This window comes from Meles meles, chromosome 5 (genome assembly GCF_922984935.1).
Source record: "Meles meles chromosome 5, mMelMel3.1 paternal haplotype, whole genome shotgun sequence".
Classification (NCBI taxonomy): domain Eukaryota; kingdom Metazoa; phylum Chordata; class Mammalia; order Carnivora; family Mustelidae; genus Meles; species Meles meles.
In genome coordinates, this window is record NC_060070.1 from 80743339 (window position 1) to 80766210 (window position 22872).

At 34.5% G+C, this 22872-nt stretch overlaps 1 protein-coding gene across 5 annotated transcripts in view; it reads left to right on the top strand.

The window, feature by feature from the left end:
• Nucleotides 1-22872, top strand: part of TBC1D32 (TBC1 domain family member 32) — a 229233-nt gene that overhangs the window by 34711 nt on the left and 171650 nt on the right. For 4 of the 5 annotated variants that reach the window (XM_046005958.1, XM_046005963.1, XM_046005960.1 and 1 more), the window contains 10 exons: nt 66-144; nt 250-353; nt 445-506; nt 1091-1235; nt 4160-4219; nt 7419-7509; nt 10766-10906; nt 13528-13620; nt 15780-15922; nt 19650-19777. In XM_046005958.1, coding sequence (XP_045861914.1) covers nt 66-144; nt 250-353; nt 445-506; nt 1091-1235; nt 4160-4219; nt 7419-7509; nt 10766-10906; nt 13528-13620; nt 15780-15922; nt 19650-19777 — 1046 coding nt within the window. The remainder of the gene's footprint in view (nt 1-65; nt 145-249; nt 354-444; nt 507-1090; nt 1236-4159; nt 4220-7418; nt 7510-10765; nt 10907-13527; nt 13621-15779; nt 15923-19649; nt 19778-22872) is intronic. The other variant, XM_046005961.1, reaches the window with a different exon arrangement.

A 22872-nucleotide genomic window follows, 5' to 3' on the forward strand; every position in this document is an offset into this window, starting at 1 on the left:
ATGGTTTTTTCATCTCTATTCTATTTGTGTAAGAATCTCTGATGCAAATCTTTTCACTTCCACAGGACCGGATTTTAAAATTCTATGCACAGACATTTACTCTTTCACCATTACATATGACCAAGGAGATTTATACAAGCCTAGGTATGTTTATTAAACTTTTTTGTGCGTAAGAGAATGGATAGGAAACAACTTTTCAGATAACACTATAAATGAATGATAATCATAGTTTTAAATTTTTCTTTTCAGCTAAATATTTGAAGTTATACTTTCTTTCTAGAGAAAATCATATTCCTACCCTCTCAACTGGTATAGATACAAGTAATCCTAATGTGATCTGCTTACTTAAAAAGGTATTCACTTGCTATATGCTTTTTAAAAAATTTAAGTAGTTCTATATTTAAGAATTTTAATTTTTGAGAACTGTTATGCACTGCTTTTCAGGTTCGTCTTCTAAATGAATATCAGAAAGAGGCTCCATCTTTCTGGATTCGTCACCCAGAAAAGTAAGTCCTCCAATTTATGCCAATATAAAATAAAGGGGTGTTACTGTCCTGCATACATTACAAGGAGAAAGAATAGAGACAGTCTTAATTGACTTAGTTTTTGGGAAGGGATTCATAAGTTTACTTAGCTTTTCATGTTTTGTGCTTTCCTACATGAATGGCTCTGTGCAAATATCATTTTATACCATTTATTTATTACAAGAAAGCAAAATGAGGTTGTTGTAACCTCCAGTTCTTTTACTATTGGTCTTTGCTACTTTGGACAAGTTCCTTAAGTGTTTTTTAAACTTTTTCCATTAAGTTCTAAAATTTTTTAATAAGGTTGTAAGAGCAACTGTATATCTAAAGAGGAAAGTTATGTTTGGAGAGCCAATGTTGAAGTAGAAAGAACATATGTTTTACAAAAAGTAAGAAGAAATTGGGTGTGAATCCCACCTCTACCATTTGCTGAAACAAAAAAAAAAAGTTGTTTCTAAAATTTTCACTTTGTTATTCCATAAATATAAAATATATCATTGGTACTATGTGTATATGTGTAATAGCATTTGTTTTTTTCTAAAACTGTCTCATTCCCAAACTTCAAGGTATATGGAAGAAATTGTGGAAAATACTTTGTCCTTATTATCAGTTAAACATGATCAGAGCCATCTTGTAACACAGAAGATTTTGGATCCAATTTACTTTTTTGCATTGGTTGATACCAAGGCTGTGTGGTTCAAAAAGTGGATGGTAAGAAAAAAATGGAACATTTTAATACTTTTCAGTGCATTGATGTAATGTTTCAAAGAATAGCTAACATTCCAGTTTTTACTGTGTGCTGAGAGTTCTAATCACTTTTACAATGGTAACCCATTTCAATCTTATAAAAATCTATGAGATAAATGGTTTTATTATCCCATTTTACTGATGTGGCAGCTGAGGCATGGAGAAGTAACTTACTCAAGATTGTTCACCTGGTAAGTGACAGAACCAGAATAGGATTTTAAATGATAATTTATTTGAGTCTAGTAAGCTGAATGATCTATCCAAAATTTAGTCTTTTTTAGTTTAAAAGCTTCAGATTTTTTTTTTTTAAAGATTTTATTCATTTATTTGACAGAGAGAGAGAGAGATCACAAGTAGGCAGAGAGGCAGGCAGAGAGAGAGGAGGAAGCAGGCTCCCTGCGGAGCAGAGAGCCCGATGCGGGGCTCGATCCCAGGACCCTGAGATCATGACCTGAGCCGAAGGCAGCGGCTTAATCCACTGAGCCACCCAGGCGCCCCAAAAGCTTCAGATTTTTAAAGCAGATATGGTAGAACATGAGTTCAGTGTTCATTTTTCTCTGACTTAGGATGTATGTCTGAAAATACCCTTTCATTTGCTTTCTCCTGAACGTATAGTTTGGAAAATGTTTAATGCCTGAATGCCAGTGATTTCCAGGGGACCTCCTTACTGTTCTGGAACTCAGACTAATTTAAAAGTAAAAGAGATCCTTATGCTGTTACTTCCCTCATCTTCTGTGGAGTAAGAGTAGTCTGTGTCATAGTAGTTGCATTGTTGGCTTATTATTCTCCTATGTTTGTCCCTCAAAAACTGGTCTGCTAGGAATTATGTATTTGTTGTTGTGTGGTGGAAAGGGGGGGCATGACTTGCCATGCAGAGCGGCAACATGTTTATTTACTGCTTGGCACAGTTTGGTCATTACCTGGTTGATGGCTTATTTTTATTTTTATTTAGCCTTTTGTTACTTAAACTATATAGTAATGCCTTATTAACCAAAACCTAGTTTTGTTCAGGGTTTAGCACTTACCTGGGCTGTTTATGTTTATGTTTTGTAAGTGTTTGCTCATTTTAATTAACTTGAACCCTTTGTTTCTTACATCTGACACTTTGTTCTTAATTTTTAATTATCAAATCATATATTGTAGAAAACGTGAAATAAGTAAAAGCACAAATTAAATTTCTACAACACAGATATAACTATTTGGGTTATGTAGTTATATTATATGCACTTATAAATTTATTGGTTTAGATCTTTAATAAATCCTATTCTGTTGGAACACCTGGGTGGCTCAGTTAGTTAAGCCTCTGCCTTCAGCTCAGGTCATGATCCCAGAGTTTGGGATTAAGCCCTATGTGGGGAGCCTGTTTCTCCCTTGCCTGCCACTCCCCCTGCTTGTGCACTCACTCTGACAAATAAATAAATAAAATCTTTAAAAGAAAAACAAATCCTATTCTGTTTATAATTTTTTTACTTAACCTTTTTTATTGTTAGTACTTGATTCTCAAGAGTATGCAGCAGATCACATAACCAACAGAAAATTCTTAAAAAAAAAAAATTAGCTTCTTAGTGTGTTCTAGTATTAATGAAAATTCATCACATTATCCTATACTCATGTAAGTGAGAGGCTGGCTGACTTTCTAAAGGGCCATACAGTAAATTTTTGGTTTTGTGGGCTCTACTGTCTCTGCACCCACTCAATTCTGTTGTAAGCCCAAAGCATCCATAGATCATATATAAATGAATGGATATGACTGTTGGGTAAAACTTCCTGTACCAAGTCAGGTGGCAGCTGAACTTGGCTTGAGGGATATAGTATAGTGACTGGTCTACGGTATGCCCTATGAGGATTTCTTTTCAGAACATGGTCATAAGTTGGATTGTTGGTTAACATTTCTCTTTCAAAGCTGAAAAAAAGATTAATCATTTTTAAAAACATTTTAAGTCACTAGGGTTAAAACACACAGGGTTTCTATTTAAATCTTAATTAACTACTTCCCATTTAGTTAAACTCTATTTCCCAGAATTCTGATAGTTTTTTATTAACTATAATACTATTTAATAGCTTTTATTAGGTAAAATGAAGAAGCTGCATTGAAAACACATGATATCTAATATATTCAGTAATATTTATGTATAGTCTCCCCTTTATGCAATGCATAAAAAGCATGTTTTAATCCTATTATGTTTAGCCTTAAGGAGAAAACTACTTTTTGGTACTTTGAATCACTTAAAAATATATGACTGGCAGAAAATTATTAAGATACTGTATTTTCAGGGGCGCCTGGGTGGCTCAGTGGGTTAAAGCCTCTGCCTTAGGCTCGGGTCATGATCTCGGGGTCCTGGGATCGAGCCCCGCATCGGGCTCTCTGCTCGGCGGGGAGTCTGCTTCCCTCTCTCTCTCTGCCTGCCTCTCTGCCTACTTGTGATCTCTGTCTGTCAAATAAATAAATAAAATCTTTAAAAAAAAAAAAAAAGATACTGTATTTTCAGAGCATTTCATGCTTGGCAAAGTCCTGCATATGTAGATAGTAGAGTATCCTTTTTATTTGGAGGGTTGTGATCTTCCCACCCCAACTTTTCTATCTTTCCTTCAGATATGGGTGTTGATAATGGTTTTAAAATAACTTAGCTCAGAAACTGGTTGCAGTTGAGGGATAGAGTATTTTTTCTGCTGGTCTGTCAATAAATGATCCATAGTTTTTTCATATCATTTGCATTCTTGTGATTGCTCTGCTCATAATCCACTGTATATAGAAAAACCTGTTTTGTACTGATTACAATAATTTAAAACTGTTGTTGGTAATTTACGTTATTAGAAATGATGCAGGAAAAATAGACTTTGGTATAACTTGAATATTAATTTAGTTTATCATTTTCTCCTAATTTTAGCATGCATATTATAGCAGAACTGTAGTACTGAGACTTCTAGAAAAGAAATATAAATCCCTGGTAAGTCTGTTTCTGTCCTTATGTTGATAAACAATATTACACAAAGATATATGATGTAATAAGTTAAATGTGCAAAGTTGAGTGATAATTAATCTTGGCTGATGAGGCAATCTCCCTTTTATGTGATTTTTTAAAACTAGCATTCTGTGAAACATAAAAGGATAAAAGTAGAGACTTAAATTATAGTCAGAATAACAATTAGGAAATCCATAGTTACATAGTAAATTGAAATGTAATAAGCTAGTTTGAGATGAGCCTTATTTGTAAGTGTAGTAACTTAATTCAGGTTAGTTATTCATAGCAGAGTTAGTTCTGTAAAATATACTCATGCTTTTGACTGAAAGTTGTATGAAAAACTCAGAATGATAAATGCTTTTGCATTTACAAAAATTAATTCAAGTTACACTAAATATGAACTAATACCGTAAAATATATTAGCAAAATTTTCTATGTTTATTGCTATTAGTAGAATAATGTGTAAAGGCATTGAAAGGAATTGAAAAGCAATCAAATCTAATAATAATTGACAAACATAAAATATGAAATTTATTAAAATATTTTTCAAAGTTCCAATATGACTTTGAAATAATAAGTATGATTTCTGTAGCTAGAATCTTCAGTTTAAAAGGGCAAGGGAAGTATTTCTGGAGTTGTGAACTTCTGGGTGAGTGTAGCATAAAATGAAAGAACAGTTTTTTTTGTGTGTTTGAGAATCAAGAGCATTGAGTTTCAGAAAGGAGAAGAGAGGAATGCTGAAGAATAGGGTGGGGATTTATAGCAGAAGTGGTAACCATTTGGGGCACCTGGGTGGTTCAGTCAGTACAGCGACTGACTCTTCAGCTCATGTCATGCTCTCTAACAGAGGGAGGCTCCTAGCTCAGCAGGGAGTCTGCTGGAGATTCTTTCTCTCTCCCCCTCTTCCCTCCCTCTACCTGCACAGGTGCTCTTTTTCTGTATCTCAGATAAATCCTAAAAAAGTTTAATGAATTGAAATAAATTCCTTCTACATCCCATTTCCCCCTCCCATTCCTATTTTAAATGAGGATTTTTGCCATATGAATATAGACTGATCTTGTCAAAATAGAGGAAAGGAGAAGATACATCAATGATTCACCCTTCCCATGGTTTGTCCTACAAATATTTCACTGTTGCTATTACAGGGGCCCGGGTGGAAGTATTGCAAATGTTCCTGATAGATTAATTTTTTAAATAAGGAACAGATTTTTAAGAATTAATTATACCATAATCAATCTGAAAATAGTTACTTTATTATAAAGAACTTTATATCAAATATTTCCTGTACGTAATGGTTCAAACTTGTTTGAGCTTTCAACTTAAATCTCATTTTCTCTTAAAAAGCTTTCTTAAATTTAAAAAATATGAGTGAGTTCATATCAATAGAGGAGGGATGGCAACTCAGGTACTCTTAATTGCTAACCCCTAAGATGGAGGGAGGGCAGAAGAAGAAAGTTTAAAAAACCAGGTATGTGCAAAACCAAGAGAAAATTTAAATTCTAGTTGTCAATATTTTTTTAAATGACTTTGGGAGGGCAAGAAAAAGGAAGTGCACTACGTAAAGCCATTTCAGAAGCCATTCCCTTAAGGGTAGATAGGACAAAGAAAGAAGTTGTTAAAATAATAAGTTAAATATGCTGATAGCCAAAATGCTTTTCAGCTAGCTCATGACTTTACAATGCTATGAAAATAAAGCTCTCAGCTTTCTCGGCTCTTAAGTTGACAATGCGGGGGCACCTGGGTGGCTGAGTCAGTTAAGACTCTGCCTTCGGCTCAGGTCATGATCTCAGGGTCCTGGGAATGGAGGCCCACATTGGGCTACCTGCTCAGCAGGGAGTCTGCTTCTCTCTCTGCCCCTCCGCTCTATGCTTGTGCACAGGCTTTCTCTCAAATATGTTAAGCAGGGGGAGTCAAGATGGCAGGGAAGTAGGAGGAGGCACCGTTTCAAATATGTTAAGTAAGTGAGTAAATAAATAAATAAAATCTTTAAAAAAATTGACAGCACATGCATACACTGTCTTCCCTAAAGCTATCCTACTTGAAATTTAAGTGTATTACTACAGAAATGTAATAGATTGCAGAGGTGCCACTAACCATGTATTAATTTTAAATTACAATGAGAGAAAGTTCAAAAATGCCCAGTTCCCTCAGTTTCCCTAATTACATTTCAAGATTTTAGTAGCCACATAGAACTAGTAGCCATTCTACTGGACAATGCAGACATTCCACAGTTGCAGAAAATCCTGAAGGTATGGGGGAGATGATAGAAGAAATGATTTAGCAGATCATTATGCCAAACATACTGCTGTCATTAAAGTTCATGTGAGGAGGGGCACCTGGGTGGCTCAGTGGTTTAGGCCTCTGCCTTCGGCTCAGGTCATGATCCCGGGGTCCTGGGATCGAGTCCCGTGTCGGGCTCTCTGCTTGGCAGGGAGCCTGTTTCCTCCTCTCTCTCTCTCTCTCTGCTTGCCTCTCTGCCTACTTGTGATCTCTCTCTGTCAAATAAATAAATAAAATCTTAAAAAAAAAAAAAGTTCATGTGAGGAACTCTTATAAAGCAAAAGACAAATGCTTGGAATAGTCATAAAATTTCCACTACGCATGCACAGAATCTGATCTTCAATTATGAAAAGTGGGGATAGAGTTTGTATTCATTTTTCCCAATATTTCTTTTCAAAAGTTGGGCCACATATACTTTAAAATTTATACACTCACACAAACACAAATCTTTTGATACTTGCCTCTACTGAATATATAAAGGAATGCTCCATAGGGAACAGAAGGCTTGATTTAGTTCATAGAAGTTGGCTAGATAGGAAGAAAAGACTCTAAGGCAAGTGAACTGGGGATATTGGCAAGAGAGTTCCTAAAGTCATGGTCACAGAATTTTTGCATCTTTCATTATAAAGTAGAAGTATGAATCTATTTTTATCCATTGACACTGACATTATAGCAATATTGTTGGTCCACATGTTTTTGTGGTGTTTCCCAGAATGATGCCATAATTAAAATTTAACTGGGATCCTGAGCTTCAGTGGCCTGGAAAGGTATTATTTTAAATATTTTTGTTAAATATTTTTTCTAGCATATTTTTAGAACCTTAACTAACTTTTTTTTTTTTTTTTTAACTGCTTGAGCTTGGGGGCTGTAAATTTCTAGAATTAATAAGATATTATTTTATTAGATAACTACAGCAGTTCAGCAGTGTGTTCAGTACTTTGAGTTGTGTGAAGCCATGAAAGCCGATGAGATTTTGGATCATTCAAAGCATTGTGGTAAGTATTGTTTTCTCCGTTACATACTTTTAAAGATGATACCTTTGACTTATAGCTTAGTAACTTACTTTTTAATGATCAGTAGCATGGTAAATTAGATCACTTCTGCTAATGTAAAATATTTTCACAAATTTTAAAAGACACAGCATGATGATGACTTTAATAACAGCTGTACATTTGAAATTAATGTATTATAGTATAGATTCTTACATATGCAGTTCTTCAATTTATACCAGAGTATATGTCCTAGTCTGTTATATTGCGATAATATGCTGCTCATTCTTTCCTCTGGTATATTACTCATTTAATTGTCCTTTTTATGCATTTTAGGAGGAGGAACATTTCTGTAAAATATTGTTTTATTACTGGATACCCCACTCTGTGATTCATGTCTGCCTGTCCTCTTTCTGAGCTAAAATACCCGAGATGTTTCATAATCTGGCCTTAATCACTTTATTAAATCTTAGGAATAATTAGAGTGGATCTTCTGTTGTAGTCAGATTCTGCTACATACAGGTGTCTATACACTTTTGTTAATTTTTTTGAATTCTCTTTTGTCACTTCTCTAAGCAAATAGTAAGTTCTCTGAGTATATGAAGGTCTTATTTTTTATCCTTGGGTAAATTCTTTAACTCAGCGTGAAAAATGGTCAAAGACCAATAATAAGTGGGTTTCAAAAGCTGGTATTGTGTAGTAAAGGGGGAAGTACAGAAGCCAGAATTTATTCAAGAGGAGGAGAAGGATAAGTTTACATAAACTATCTCCTTTATAAATTTATGGGTTTTTAAAATTTCTTGATATTAAAATGTTATATATAGTTCTTTTTTTTTTTTTTTCTGACCACCATTCTACTAGGACTTTGCTCTCTTCCCTATCTAGTGAAGACTTGGCATGCTTCATGCCTTTATTTATTTTTTCTTCCTTTTTGCTATTTCTTTCAGAATCCTTGCTCTTTCTTTTTCATTTTAGAATTTCCTGTTTTTAGTTTCTTGTTTTTAGATCAGTTCAGTCTTCCTTTCTCCCTGGTCTTCGGGAAATTGAGCAGAGAGCATTTGTTATATACTTAGTAGGGATATATACTTTTTTTTTTTTTAAGATTTTATTTATTTGAGGGAGAAAGCACAGAGGGAGAGGGAGAGGAAGAAGCAGACTCCCCACTGAGCAGGGAGCCTGAGGTGGGGCTCAGTCCCAGGACCCTGAGATCATGACCTGAGCAGAAGGTGGATGTTTAATCAACTGAGCCACCCCGGTGTCCAGTGGGCATACATAGTTTTCTAACTATAGCAACTGTGTCCTCTTAGATATTTTTTCTTAGATATTCTTTCTTCAGTTTCTACAATAGCTATTAGAAGCTTTCACCAGTCTTATTAAGGGCTCTGCTTTGCCCTGGCCCATTTTTCTCTCAGCAGGAGACTTTGCATCCTACTCTACTAAAAAAAGGGGAACTTGGCAGATACGAATTCCCCAAATTTCCTGCTTCTGAGCATACAAGTGCATTTTATATGTCCTTACCAATGTCCCTTTTCTTTGGATTGCACTGAAGAGGTATTCCTTTCCAGACTGATAATTTTGTTCTTGTTTCTGTTCCTATATGGCATTCTTTGGGTTTTGTTTCTGTTTTAGAACCAGGATATTGCTTCAATTGTTATTGTGTCTCCCTTTCTGTTGGTACTTCCGCTGCATCATCTGAACCTCCTTATGTACCTTTTAAATATAGACCTGAGCCAGTTCACATGTATTTTACTTTTTTGCTTCCCTGCAGCGAAAACTCTTCTAAGTATCCTAAATACACCCAGGCCCCATTCCTTAACCTCCTATTCACTTTTCGGCAGTGGAAATGAGGCCATTTCTAGTGCTCCATGAATTTCCCATTATCAACTTCCCCTCTTTCTTGTCCTAATTTTACAGCCTTTGTCTCTGTTTACCCTTCCTCTCTTCTTCATGGTACCCTTCTTTCTTGGATTTCCTCAGTCTCGTGAGGAATCCTTATTTCACTGGAAAGGCTCTTTTCTTTGTAGTATGTACTCAACAAGGGTTTTGCCCTTTTCTTCTCATCTTAGTCTATCTGTTCTCTCTTGTGGGAGCCCATTTACTTTCATGGTTTCAAATACTGTATGGTGACTCTGAAATATTTAAGTCTGCCACTTTACTGAATTCCAGATCCATATACCCATATCATACTTAGAATATCTATCTGGGTGCTCCATGGCACTTTAATATTAAAATATCAAGGATTGAAATCACTTTATTCTATATCTAGACTGGTTTCTCCCTCCTTTCTCCTTTGGAATTACCTAAATAGAATAAACATTCACTATGTATCCAGATGTTGAGGTAGGAACTTGAGAATTTTCTTATTTTCTCATGGTCCCCATGTAGTCCTGTCTAAGGCCTATTGACTTAATTTTCTTAAATATTTATCTTTCTGCTCTTTTCCGTTCTTGTTGCTGATGCTTTTGCTCATGACTTTTTAATTCTCATTTCAGACCTTTACCTTCTTCCATCTACCTTTTATGCTACTCTCAGGGTTAGTTTTTCATGTGCATATTTTATTACTTTCATGCTTACAACCCTTTAATATCTTTTCAGTCGCCTCTATCATAAAATTCATTTTCCTTCTATAGCTTAGTCCTCTGTGATCTCCCCCTGTTACCCTCTAGCCTCTTGTTTCTACCACTGTCCTCCTCAAGTTCTGGTCATACAAGACTGCCATACTCTGAATTAGAAGCCCAGTTTCATGCTTCTTACTGGTTTTTGACACCAGCAAATAGTTCAAGGTCTTTAATTAAATAGGTACTCCGTAGATCTTGAATGTATGGATGAATGATATATATTAGGTGTATGTATTTTACAGAATCTAATTTCATTTGCTAACATGGTTATAAATACAGTTTTTTATAGTATAGACTTCTAATCGGTAGAATTAAACAGTAGTATTTTCTTTTGACTTCCTCCCTTAACTTGAAGTTTCTCTTAATAACATGATAATTCTGACAATCTTACTCCATTTTAGAATGAATACTGTATGCATCTTACACTTTATTGAGTCTAAATTTTTGGTGAATGCTTTTCCCCAGAGATTTAGGTATTATAGGATCTTAAGGAAGCTAATTAACTTTTTTTTTTTCTTTTTAACACCAGCAGAGTCTTCATTATAGACTGCAACCTTGTTTAATGTTCAGAAGGGAATGAAAATAGGTACTATCTAAAATATAATAGCATTAAAATAAATGTATTTGTTTGCTTCTTTTTTAAGGGAATAAACAGAAAACCTTCTACTACTCAGGACAAGAATTACAATATATTTATTTCATTCACTCACTATGCCTTTTAGGAAGGTTATTGATCTATACACAAGGCAGGCGGCTATTTCCCATAAAGCTGAAGAATAGAAAAGGTAAGTACAATTAGGAAAAACAAATATGTTTAGCTTGGTAAGGTTTATGTGCTATGAATTACTAAATTTTGGAGATTTTGCCTGGTCCCTTTTAGGATACATAGTGACAAACCTTTTAGTTTACTGATGGCTTATACGCCTTGAAGTATTACATTTGCTTTTATCAGTATGTACTTTCCCCCTACATTCTAGTTTTTTTTATTCATCCAGCCTTTAATGCTTTTCTTATTTCTCCCTGTTTTTCAAAATCCTGGACATACTGAATGATCCAGCTCTGGATTCAGAACCAGAAGACCTTGTTTAAACTCTAGTTCCCTTATAAATGGGCTGTGACTTTTGGGCAACTTAACCATTGCTTGTTTTTTTTTTTTTTTTTTTTTTTAATCTACAAAAATGGAATAATATCAGTGATACTGAGCTCACACAGTTTTGTGATGATCAAAGATGAAGTTTCAGAATACTGTTATAAACTGCAAAGCCCTGTACCACTTAATATATTACTATGTTACCCTCTTATTTTTTTGAAAAGATTTTATTTATTTATTTGACACAGAGAGACACAGCAAGAGAGTGAACACAAGTAGGGGGAGTGGGAGAGGGAGAAGCAGGTTTCCTGCTGAGTAGGGAGCCCAATGCCGGGCTTGATCTAAGGACCCTGGAATCACGCCCAAGCTGAAGGCAGAGGCTCAATGACTGAGCCACCCAGGTGCCCCTAACTCTTATTTTTAAAGTTTTCCCCATCAAACTTGAGCACACACTGTTACTTTTTTGCCTACCTTAAAACTTTAAGGCTATACCAGGAATAGCTGGTCTAGCAGCCAGCAAACTTTTTCTTTAATGTGTCAATAGTATTTTTGGTTTTGTGGGCCACATACTGTCTCTGTTGCATATCCTGTGTTTTTGTGTATTCATGTGCTCATGTGTGTAAAAGAGTTACCACAGCAGGTCTAAGACTGCTATCCTTAGGAAGGCCTGCTTGCAAGGTTTCACTAACTGGCATCTGGGAACTTGGGTTTCTCTCTCTTCCCAGAACTGATAAGAGTGGTTCACTGTGCCTACCTAAATGTTTTGTACACGTAGTGTAGTTTATACTGAATACTTGCTTTTCTCCTAGGAGTCTGGAATCCTGGTATGTGCTAGGCAGAGGGTGCTTATATCATCAGCCTCCAGTAAAAAGCTTGAGTACTGAGTCTCTAAGAAGCTTCTTGGTAGTCAACATTTTAGATACATTGGCATAGCTTATTGCTGGAAGAATTAAGTATACTTTGTGTAACTCAGCTGGGAGAGGACCCTTGGATGCTTGCAGCTGGACCTCATCTCATATGCTTTTGCTTTGTATCTTTTTTGTGATATATCATAGCTGTGAGTACAACTATACGTTGAATCCTCGTAGTGAATCACTGAATTTGGGTATGGTTTGGGGGACCCTTGACACATTTTACACACCTTTAAAAGTGTAAAACAAAACATTTTTAGCTTGTGAGCCTTAGGTAATTAGGCCATAATTGCTGTAGTTTGCCAATCCTGTTATGGAGTATCTTCATTTTGAACACTTTTGTACTGTTTCCTAGTTGTTTTACTTAAGGTTTTCTCCTCATTAATGCGATTGTGAGCTAAAAAAAAAAAAAAAAAAGAACCATTTTATGTACTTCTATATCCTGTGGTCATGTAATTCTAGGCATAATGAGCACTTAGAGAATGGACTTTCCAGAAAAGAGCTGCCATTTTATAGATATTCTTGAACTTTACAGAAGTAGATTAATAAATACTTGTGATGTTATTGCAAGTATCGAACTGAAGTTTATATGTCTATCATCTGTAATTTAGCAGTTTATGTTGACTTTTAATATCAAACTTTTGGCCTGACAAATGTCACAGGTCATCTCAAAACTGTTTTGAGAGCTTTGTTCTACTGTATTAGCGTAAGTCAACATTTACCTCTAAGCTTCACCTGTATTTTCACTGGAATCGTGACGAAAAGATTCTGCAGGAGGGATTGGTAAATTATAACCCATGGGCAAAATCTGGTACTGTTTTGTATGGCTAGTGAGCTCATTACTGAAACAAATTACAAGACTGTTTTGTGACATGTGGAATAAAGTTAAGATTTGGTGTGTGTAAAGTCTTATTGGAAGACCGCGGTACTTGTTCATTTGCAAGTGAACCATGGCTCCTTTACAGCATCATAATTGAGTATTTGTAACAGAAACAGTTTGGGTACTGAGCCTAAAATATTTCCTAGAGAAAAATTGATACCTGTTCTATAGGTCTATATAGATATGCTGGAACAGCGTATGAAGCTGAATTTTATCGTTTCTCAACAACTCATGGTCCTGATGAGATTCTAGATCTTCCTGTCATAGGTTTATATGAAGTTATGGGTCCATCATAGGTGATGAAGCTGCACGTGTATGTAGCATCTGCTGCATTATTGTCCCTGCCACCCTTTAACTCCCCATGTCTAATTTGTTTTCCTGGAGTCTTCTGTCTTAGGTTCCAGCTCCCTTCTCCTTAATTTTACCACAGTCTCTGAAAACTCAGGAGGATGGGAAGCTCAGTTAAATTTTTCTAAGTTGTAAGTATATACTAGAAAATAATCTTTTTTTTTTTCCTTTTCAAAGATTTAGTATCCCTTACAGATCTTCTGGTTCTGTTCACCCAACTTATCTATTACTCACCAAGTTGTCCAAAGATGACATCAGCTGCGCATTTAGGTAATTCTGCTTCTATTTTAAATAGTGTAATAGAAAACATCAAAAATACTCAGTAGTCCATTGTCTAGACATTTTGGGTTGACTGAACTAGTTGGGTAAAGAGGTTTCCTAAGATGCAGTATTATTCATAACAAATTACATTGGTCCTGGAAGTAAGCCATGAAATTTAATTTTGTTCATTGATGTTTTAAGTTGTTCCTAATTTACTACCTTTTTATATAGAATCAATTTTGCTGAGAATTTTAATGTTGTTCTTAAGGTCAAGATGTTCTTAAGAAATGCTGTTAAGGTAGGTTTGATTGATAGGTACTACTGTGTTCTTTCTTGCGTTTTCTGTGCTTTATACTTGCCTGATGTTTTGATCAGTCTGCTTGTTTCAGCTCACATCTAAAACTTCAGATCTTCTCTTATTACAGAATAAAGCAAAAACAAAAACAATCCATGATTTTCAGTGTAATAACTTTTAGTCTTTCTAACTGTTGACTGGATAAAGAGGTTTAAAATATTAACATTTAAAAGATAACATACTTTTTCCTTTGATTATCAGTGAAAGTTTACAAAGTAAAACAATTTAATAACAAGATGCTCCCATAATCTATAGACTCATAGTGTTCTAAACGTGCGTGTTACCATAGGAAAGCTGGCAAAATTCTGAGAAGAATTCAAGCGAATCAAAGAAAAAAATTAGTTTGGGCCATATATATTAATGCTATATGCATCTATCAACCAGTGTGCTTTTTTTATGCAATTATAACAGCTTATTAGTCTTAACAATGGCTCTCAAACTTCTTTCTGCCTTTACAGCATTTCCATGTATAAACATGTAGCTTATGTCCTCCTCAGATATGCTCCTATAACATACTGTGCTTCCTTTGTTAAAAATGTTCCTATGTGTAATTATTTGTCAGTGGACTGTTTTTTAATTTTTTTGATGTGTGTTAGTTACTTCTGTTTATAGTGCTTAGCACAGTGTCTGTCACATAGTAGGCACTCAAAAGTAGATGAAAGAATGAATGAATGAATGAATGGCCATATGCTTGGCAGTAGTATCTCTCATTGTAAACAGGGTCTGGAACTGGTTGGAAAAGCATCACTTAACTTTTCTTCTCCATTTTCTTTTTGTCAAGTATTGACTTGAAGTCTTAGTGTGCATGGACTGTAGAATATTATAACCTAAATTATGAATTTTAACATTACTTTTACTATTATCGCTTACAACCTTGAGCTGCTAACTTTTGGTTCCTTACTGTCTTGTAAAATACTATTTTGTGTGTAGATTGGATCAAATAACCTGAAAATATATGGGTTTGTGAAACCAAAAATATTACTTATTTTAGTGACTATTCCCTGTGTTACATGTATTTGTATTTGTGTTCTCCTGTATATATCTTAAAAGAAAGATGCTCATTCATTTCACCAGTTTTATGGTGGTAACAAATAGTGGTGTATTAGAAAAGGAGGTTTCACCTCTTCTGCCTTTTTAGCCATCCTTTTGGTTTGCTTTGATTTTCTACTAGGCTGGACACTTGAATACATATATATATTTTTAAAGATTTACGTATTTATTTGAGAAAGAGTATGTTAGTGAGGGAGGGGCAGAAGGAGAGAGAGAATCTCAAGCAGACTCACCATTGAGCGTGGAGCCTGACGTGGGGTCTGTCTCACAACCCCGAGATCATGACCTGAGCAGAAATCAAGAGTCAGATGCCTATTGACTAAGCCCCCTAGGTGTCCCAAATATATATCCTAAGAAAAAGAAAAAGCAAATACAAGTAAGTGTTTGCTGGGTGGACAAAAGTTGTAAATTTGCTTCAAATCACATCTTCACTGTTAATCAATAATTTAATGTCAAACAGTGAGTGATCTGTTGTTTCTCAGCATTCAGATTTTGTCGTTTACTTTTTAAAAATTAACTTGAGGATATATTGAGCTTAATTGATCTTCCCTTAGGTTTCAAATAATAATTTGACAATACCTCATCCTTTGGGCATTGAATTGTGTGATTTTTTTTTTTTTGAACTATTTAACCTTGTTGATCTTTTTATTTATTTATTTTTTGTTGTTGGATCTTTTTAGAACAGCAATGGCTAACTCATAAATAAGATGTATTAAGTTCCTAATGTTTAAAATTTTAATTTCTAAAAGTACTTGTTTATCAGATAATTACTCTCCTGCAAGTATGGTGACTGAAGTTCTTCGGATACTGTGTGATCAAAAAGAATGTGCAATCGAATGCTTATATAATAACACTGTGATTGAGGCACTTCTTCAGCCTATTCATAATTTAATGAAAGGAACTAAGGTTGGTATTTACTAAAGAGAGTCTCTTAATTGGGTATTAGGGAATATTCAAAGGGACTTTATTTCTGAATTTGATGTATTTGAAATATTTATTATACCATCTTTCCATGTATGAATGACTTATGCTGACATAGATTTTTATTTACTGTTAAATATTAGTTTATATAGTCAGTTGATTTATTTGTTATTGACAATGTGGGGGGAATACATATACTATAATTTTTTTTCTAGTCAGGCTTAGATATGATTATAAGGATTGAGAGAAGTTATTGCAAATCTAATAAATCTTGTGAATTTTATTCTTTGTTTTAATAGTAATTTTGTAGCCTTTACATTATTTTTCTGAAGTCAGCTCTGTTTTATGTGAAGAACTAGTTTTTTAGAAAAAAGAATACATGTGTTCAGAACTGGGATGTTCATATCTCTTTACAGTTTGTATGGCCTGTTCTTTTATTTATTTATTTATTTATTTAATTTTTTTAAAATTAATTTTTTAAATTGGCCTGTTCCTTTAATTGTATAATGTAATCCTTACAACTGATGCTGAAAGAAGTGGATTGCTCAAGGTCAGACATTTAACAGGTGGCAGAGTTGATACCACTAGTAGCACTGCTATCTGTCCATTTCTATGACTTAAGCTTCAGGGGGAATGACTTAAGTCTTAATAGGCTAAAGATTTTGCCTTTCCATGTCTGTGTTTTGTAGTGTTTTTACTGTTTTCATCTCCTATGCCCACCCCTCAATAGGCTGGGCAACTGTTCACCCCATTATATATAGTCATTATTCTTTGTTAATTCAGAAAACATTAAGCATTTATGTGAATGTGCTACAAAGTATGGAATTCTAGGAAATTAAGGGGCTGTAATTTTGATTTTATGGTTAGCCTTGGGAAGATAAGTAGAGAAGAACCAACAGAATTCCTAATGCAGTTTAATATAATAGAATGCCATAATGTCAATAGTAACATGAAATATGAACCTTATACCAGAGTTGAGAAATGTGCTCTTGGATTTTGTTTCCATAGTTGTCTTTGCTTGCATGTATCTTTTAATTTTTTATCTTCTTGTAGCTTCTTTCCTTTATCTGTAAATATGCCTGAATCTGTCTCACAGTTATGATGAGAGAAGCTCTTGATCATCCGACGCACATCTCTAGCTACCACCTAATATCTGATCTTTTTAATGATAAGCTTTTAATTATGGAAGACTGCCATTGTTGTCCTGGTTCCCTCTATTCTGTCATGTTTCAAAACATTGCATTTTGATCTTACCTCCAGCACAGTATTGATGCTGCTTTGATTGCTATTGCTTGTAACTTCCTACACCTGTAACTAGTGACCACTTTTCAGACTATTATCTACCTGATTATTAACACAATAGACAACTTCTAAAATTGTTTATATGGCTTTTCTAAATTCCTATGTATTTTTCTTTTTTTTTTTTTTAAAGATTTTATTTATTTATTTGACAGACAGAGACCACAAGTAGGCAGAGAGGCAGGCAGAGAGAGAGAGAGAGGAGGAAGCAGGCTGTCTGCAGAGCAGAGAGCCCGATGCGGGGCTCGATCCCAGAACCCTGGGATCATGACCTGAGCCGAAGGCAGAGGCTTTAACCCACTGAGCCACCCAGGCGCCCCTCCTATGTATTTTTCACCCTCGCTTTCTAACCATTCTTTCTCTGTCACCTATGAGGGCTCCCCCTTCCCGGTCCCTGCTGTCTTCAGTGAGTTACAACCTAGTTCACTCTTTTCTTTCAGAAGGGAGTTTTTCCTAGATGATTTCCTCCAGTTCTGAAGATTAGATGTATAGTTAACTTCTAAATTTAGATCTCTTCAGCTCCAGATTTGTTTTTAGATATCTGCTAAACACTTTTTGAGTTAATCCATGAGCAAATCAAACTCAGTTTTCAAAACATAGTTTTTGGTTTGTCAGGTTTTTCTTCTTCTTTTCATTTTCTTTCTTTTCTTTCCTTTTTTTTTTCTCTTCTCCATTTCTTCAAGCTCTCAAATCTAGACTTCTTCCTCATTTTATTCATTCCATTTGTAATTAAGCCCTATAGACTTGTTCCCCAAGTAGCTCTAAAATCCACGTATGTCTTTTAATCCCTACTGCTGCTGATTTTGTTTAAGCTCTGATAATCCCTTGCTTGGAATATTGAAATAATTTTCTTATTTTTTCCAGTCTTTTACCTCTCTGGCTTGTCCTCTGTATTATCACTAAAGCCATCACAATGCTTTCTTGCTTGTTGCTCGCTAGATAAATGTATAGTTAAAAAGTCTGAAATTTATCAACTTTTATGTTGTATCCTACCTATTTTTCTCATGTATTTCAGTTATAACAGATCATTTGCGTTTTTGATAAGATTATAATATTTCCTTATTTTTACACACTTTACCCTCACCCTGGGAAGTCTTGGTCTAAGTGAAAAATTCAGAGTATAATTTTTTTTTCCTCTGAAAATTTGTCCTGGTTCTTCCTGGGAAAGTTAGATGTTTTTTTCTCTATATTCCCATGAAATAAAGAAGAGATTAAGACTTATACTTGTCTCTGAATGAACTAATTCTAATAGGAAAGGCGGACTATTAAAATACTAGATGAGGAATAGAAAGGTTTTTTAAAAAGTGAATATATGAGGGCGCCTGGGTGGCTCAGTGGGTTAAAGCCTCTGCCTTCGGCTCAGGTCATGATCCCAGGGTCCTGGGATCGAGCCTCACATTGGGCTCTCTGCTCAGCAGGGAGCCTGCTTCCTCCTCTCTCTCTCTGCCTGCTTTTCTGCCTACTTGTGATCTCTGTCTGTCAAATAAATAAATAAAATCTTTTAAAAAAAAAAGTGAATATATGAGAGAAGGAAAGTATTCCAGGCAGAAAAGTTTTTTTAAGAAAGGTATTTAATGTGAAAATAATATACTATATAATAATGCCTAATATAATAAGGAAATATTCAGGTGAACATGCCTGACTCATTTGTTATGCTAACCCACTGAATTGATTAGGCTGTATTGGTTGCAAAGTATAAGCACTCAGATTTCTTATAGAGAATATGTGTATTGGCAGCTGTGTGGGTATTGACAATAAATAGGCCCCAGAAAGAACAGGAACTTTAGTAGACGTAGGCTTCTAGATGGGCTCCAGCCATCTATGGATGACTCTAGTTTTTATTATTTGCCTTACACTAATTTGCTATATACTGGCAAAGATATTTTTAGTATTTCCACCTAAAATAAAGAAATATGATTGGTTTGCCTCCCATTAGATGACATCATTGGTTATGGGCCAGCCCATGGAATTGGTTGTCCTTACTCAGACTATAACTCAAAACCCAACCAATTGCATGAAGGAATGGTGTTTCTTTGAAATGATGACAGTGTGTTAGAAACCATGTATAATAAAATTAAGGTAGATATTCAGGAACCAGTGAATGGGAAGTAAAGGGCAAAGTGGATTTAGAGGAGCTACTGCATTTGTCAAACAAAATTATATATAAAACTGTAATGAGAACAGCAGTTCTCTCAACTGTCTCAATACATAATAACTGGTTTGGATAAAAAGTCTATACGTAGTCACCTCGTCAGCTGTCCTGGTAAGTGATTATGACACATTTAATCAGACATACTTTCTTTTTGTTGTGGTAATGTAACTTTGTTAGACTATGCCAGGACACTTAAATTTTAGTCTGTGGATTGTTAGCCTTCCAAAACATTATATGATTTGTTATCTTTTTAATGTATAGGCTGCTCCAAATTGCTCTGAATCAGCTTTAATTCATATAGCTGATATGTTGGCAAGAATTGCATCTGTCGAAGAAGGACTTACCTTACTACTTTATGGAGAAAATATGAATTCCTCTGAAGAAAAAAGGTATGTTTTAAGTTTTTGGAATTTTTAGCATATTTTCTCAAGCTGATTCAAAGTTTCCAAAATGTCATACAATATGTTAATAATGAAAATCAGGATAACTATTCTAGATAGTGAGGTTCCTGATCAGCCACTAACAGTGTATTATATGATCACAGGTTGAAGTAGTAACCAGGATTATGGAATATGCAGGCAGAATAAGTCTTGATGTGAGCAACTTCAAAGTAAGAATAGGAGGGTTCACTCTAGGAAGGAAGTTTTTGCTGCTTGAACTCTCACGACTGATTCAAGTCAAACCTCACAAAGGTGCACAAAGGAAAAGCTAACTTCTCCATCTTCCTTCTCTACCCTCGCTTAGTTCTATCTCCTGGTTAGTTACCAATGGTAACACATTGGTTAGGTTTTAGACTTTCTTTGAACTTATAATGATCTATCAAACATATATTCATAATCACAGAATTTTTGTTTCCTTTTCATAAAAATAGCATCATATACAATATTCGGTTTTCTTATGTGTATCCATAAGCATCTTCCCAGATGAGTACAAAATAAAACACTGTTTTTAATAGCTCCATAGTACTTTGATATGGCCTTACCGTAATATTTTCAAACTTTTACCCTATTAATATCAGATTGTGTCTAGGATTTTGCCTCCATAGATAATGCCGCAATAAGTGATTTTTTTAAAGTCTTGATTGTGATGGATTATATTAATCTTTGAATAGTGAACTTAGCATTGCATGCCTAAAATAAATCCCATTTTGTTGTGGTATAAAATTCTCTTTATATACTGTTAGATTTGATTTGCTAATCTTTGTTGAGGATTTTTGTGTCTATGCTCATGAGAGATATCAAACTGTATTTTTTTTAATATCATTGTTTGGTCTTGATCTATTCTAATGGTACCTTCATAATGAGTCAGAAACAGAAAGAGTGCTTTCTGTTTTCTGGAAGAGATTATGAAGAATTGGTATAATTTCTTTCTTAAATGTCTGATAGACTTCACTAGTGAACCTGTTTGGGCCTGGTGTTTTCTGTTTTGAAAGATTATTAATTGATTCAATTTTTATATTAGATATGTGCTTATTCAGATTGTTTATTTCTTATGTGAGTTTTGGCACATTGTGTCTTTCAAAGAATTGGTCCACTTTTCTTGTTCATTAAATTTGTGGATATAGATTTTTTATAATATTCCTTTATTACCCTTTTAATGTCCATGTGATCAATATCGGTGGTCCCTCTTTCTGTTCTGATATTAGTAATTTGTCTTCTTTTTTATTTTTTAACTTTGCCAGAGGCTTAATCAACTTTACTGATTTTTTTTTTTTTAACTTTACTGATATTTTAAAAAGACCCAACTTTTTTTCCTCTGTTGATTTTGGTTTTGTTTTGAACTTCATTGATTTCTGTTTTAATTTTTATTTTTTTCTTCCTTGGGTTTTAGTTCTTTTCCTAATTTCCTGTGGTGGAAGACTTGATTATTGATGTTTAGATCTATCTTAACATGTACATTCAGTGCTATAAATTTTCCTCTAAGCACTGCTTTTGCTGCATCCTACAAATTTTGATAAGTTGTATTTTCATTTTGACTTCAAAATATTTTTAAACTTCTCTGAAGTTTCATGTCTTTACTCCATGGTTAAATTTATTTCTAGGGTTTTTTTTTTTTAGGGTTTTTTTTTTAATGTGACTTATTACCTTTTTGATTTTTCTTGTTCATTATTAGTGTATAGAGATACACAGTATTTTTGCATATTCTGTTTTCTGTAGATTTAATGAATTTATTCATTCTAACAGTTTTTTTTGGTGGTCTTTAGAGTTTTCAGTATGTAGTATCATGGTGCCTGTGGATAGTGATAGTTTTAATACTTTTATGATTTGGGTATCTTTTATTTCTATTTCTTGTCTAATTGCTGTGGCTGAGACTTCCAATATTATATTTAATATAAATGATAAGCATGGACATCCTACTCAGCTTTCTCTGTTGAATATGATATTTGCTGTGGTTTGTCATATATGGCCTTTATTATGTTGAGGTATGCTCTCTCTTCACCTGCTTAATTGATAGTTTTTATCACAAATGATGTTGAATTTTATCAGGTGCTTTTACTGCATCTATTGAGATAATCATACCTTGATACCGAGATATTCAAACCTTGATTTTTTTAATGTAGTATAGCATGTTGTTTTCTGGATGTTGAACACATCCTTGCATTCCTGGAATGACTCTCACTTGGTCATGATGTATGATACTTGTAATGTATTGTTGAATTTGATTTGCTGATATTGAGAGTTTTTGCATCTATGTTCATTAGGGATTTTGGCCTGTAATTTTCTTTTCTTTCTTTTTTTTAAAGATTTTATTTATTTATTTGACAGAGAGAGAAAGATCACAAGTAGGCAGAGCAGCAGGCAGAGAGAGAGAGAGGGAAGCAGGCTCCCCGCTGAGCAGACGGCCCGATGCGGGGCTCGATCCCAGGACCCTGAGACCGTGACCTGAGCTGAAGGCAGAGGCTTTAACCCACTGAGCCACCCAGGCTCCCCTGGCCTGTAATTTTCTTTTTGTGGAGTCTTTGTCTGGTTTTGGTGTCAGGGTAGTGCTGGTTTGTAAAATGAATTTGAAAGCTTTCCTTTCTCTTCATCTTTTTGGAGGACTTTGGAAAGAATATGTATTAAATCTTTGAATGTTTGGTAGAATTCACCACTGGAGCCTTCTGATCTTGGAGGTTTGTTTGGGAGGTTTTTGATACTATTTCAGTCTTAGCAATCAGTCTGTTCTTATTTTCTATTTCATGATTCAGACTTGGGAGATTGTTTCTAGGAGTTTATCCATTTTTTTCCTACATTGTCCAATATGTTGGTATATAATTGTTTGTAGTAGTTACTTATGATCCCATTGTATTTTTGTGGTATTGTTTATAACTTACTTTATTTCTATTTGAGCCCTCTTTTTCTTGTTGAGTTTAGTTAATAGCTTATTAATTTTATTTATCTTTTCAAAGAACCAACTCTTAGCTTTGTTCATATTTTCTATTACTTTTTTAGTCTCAATTTATTTTTGATCTGATCTTTATTACTTTCTTCTAACTTTGGGCTTC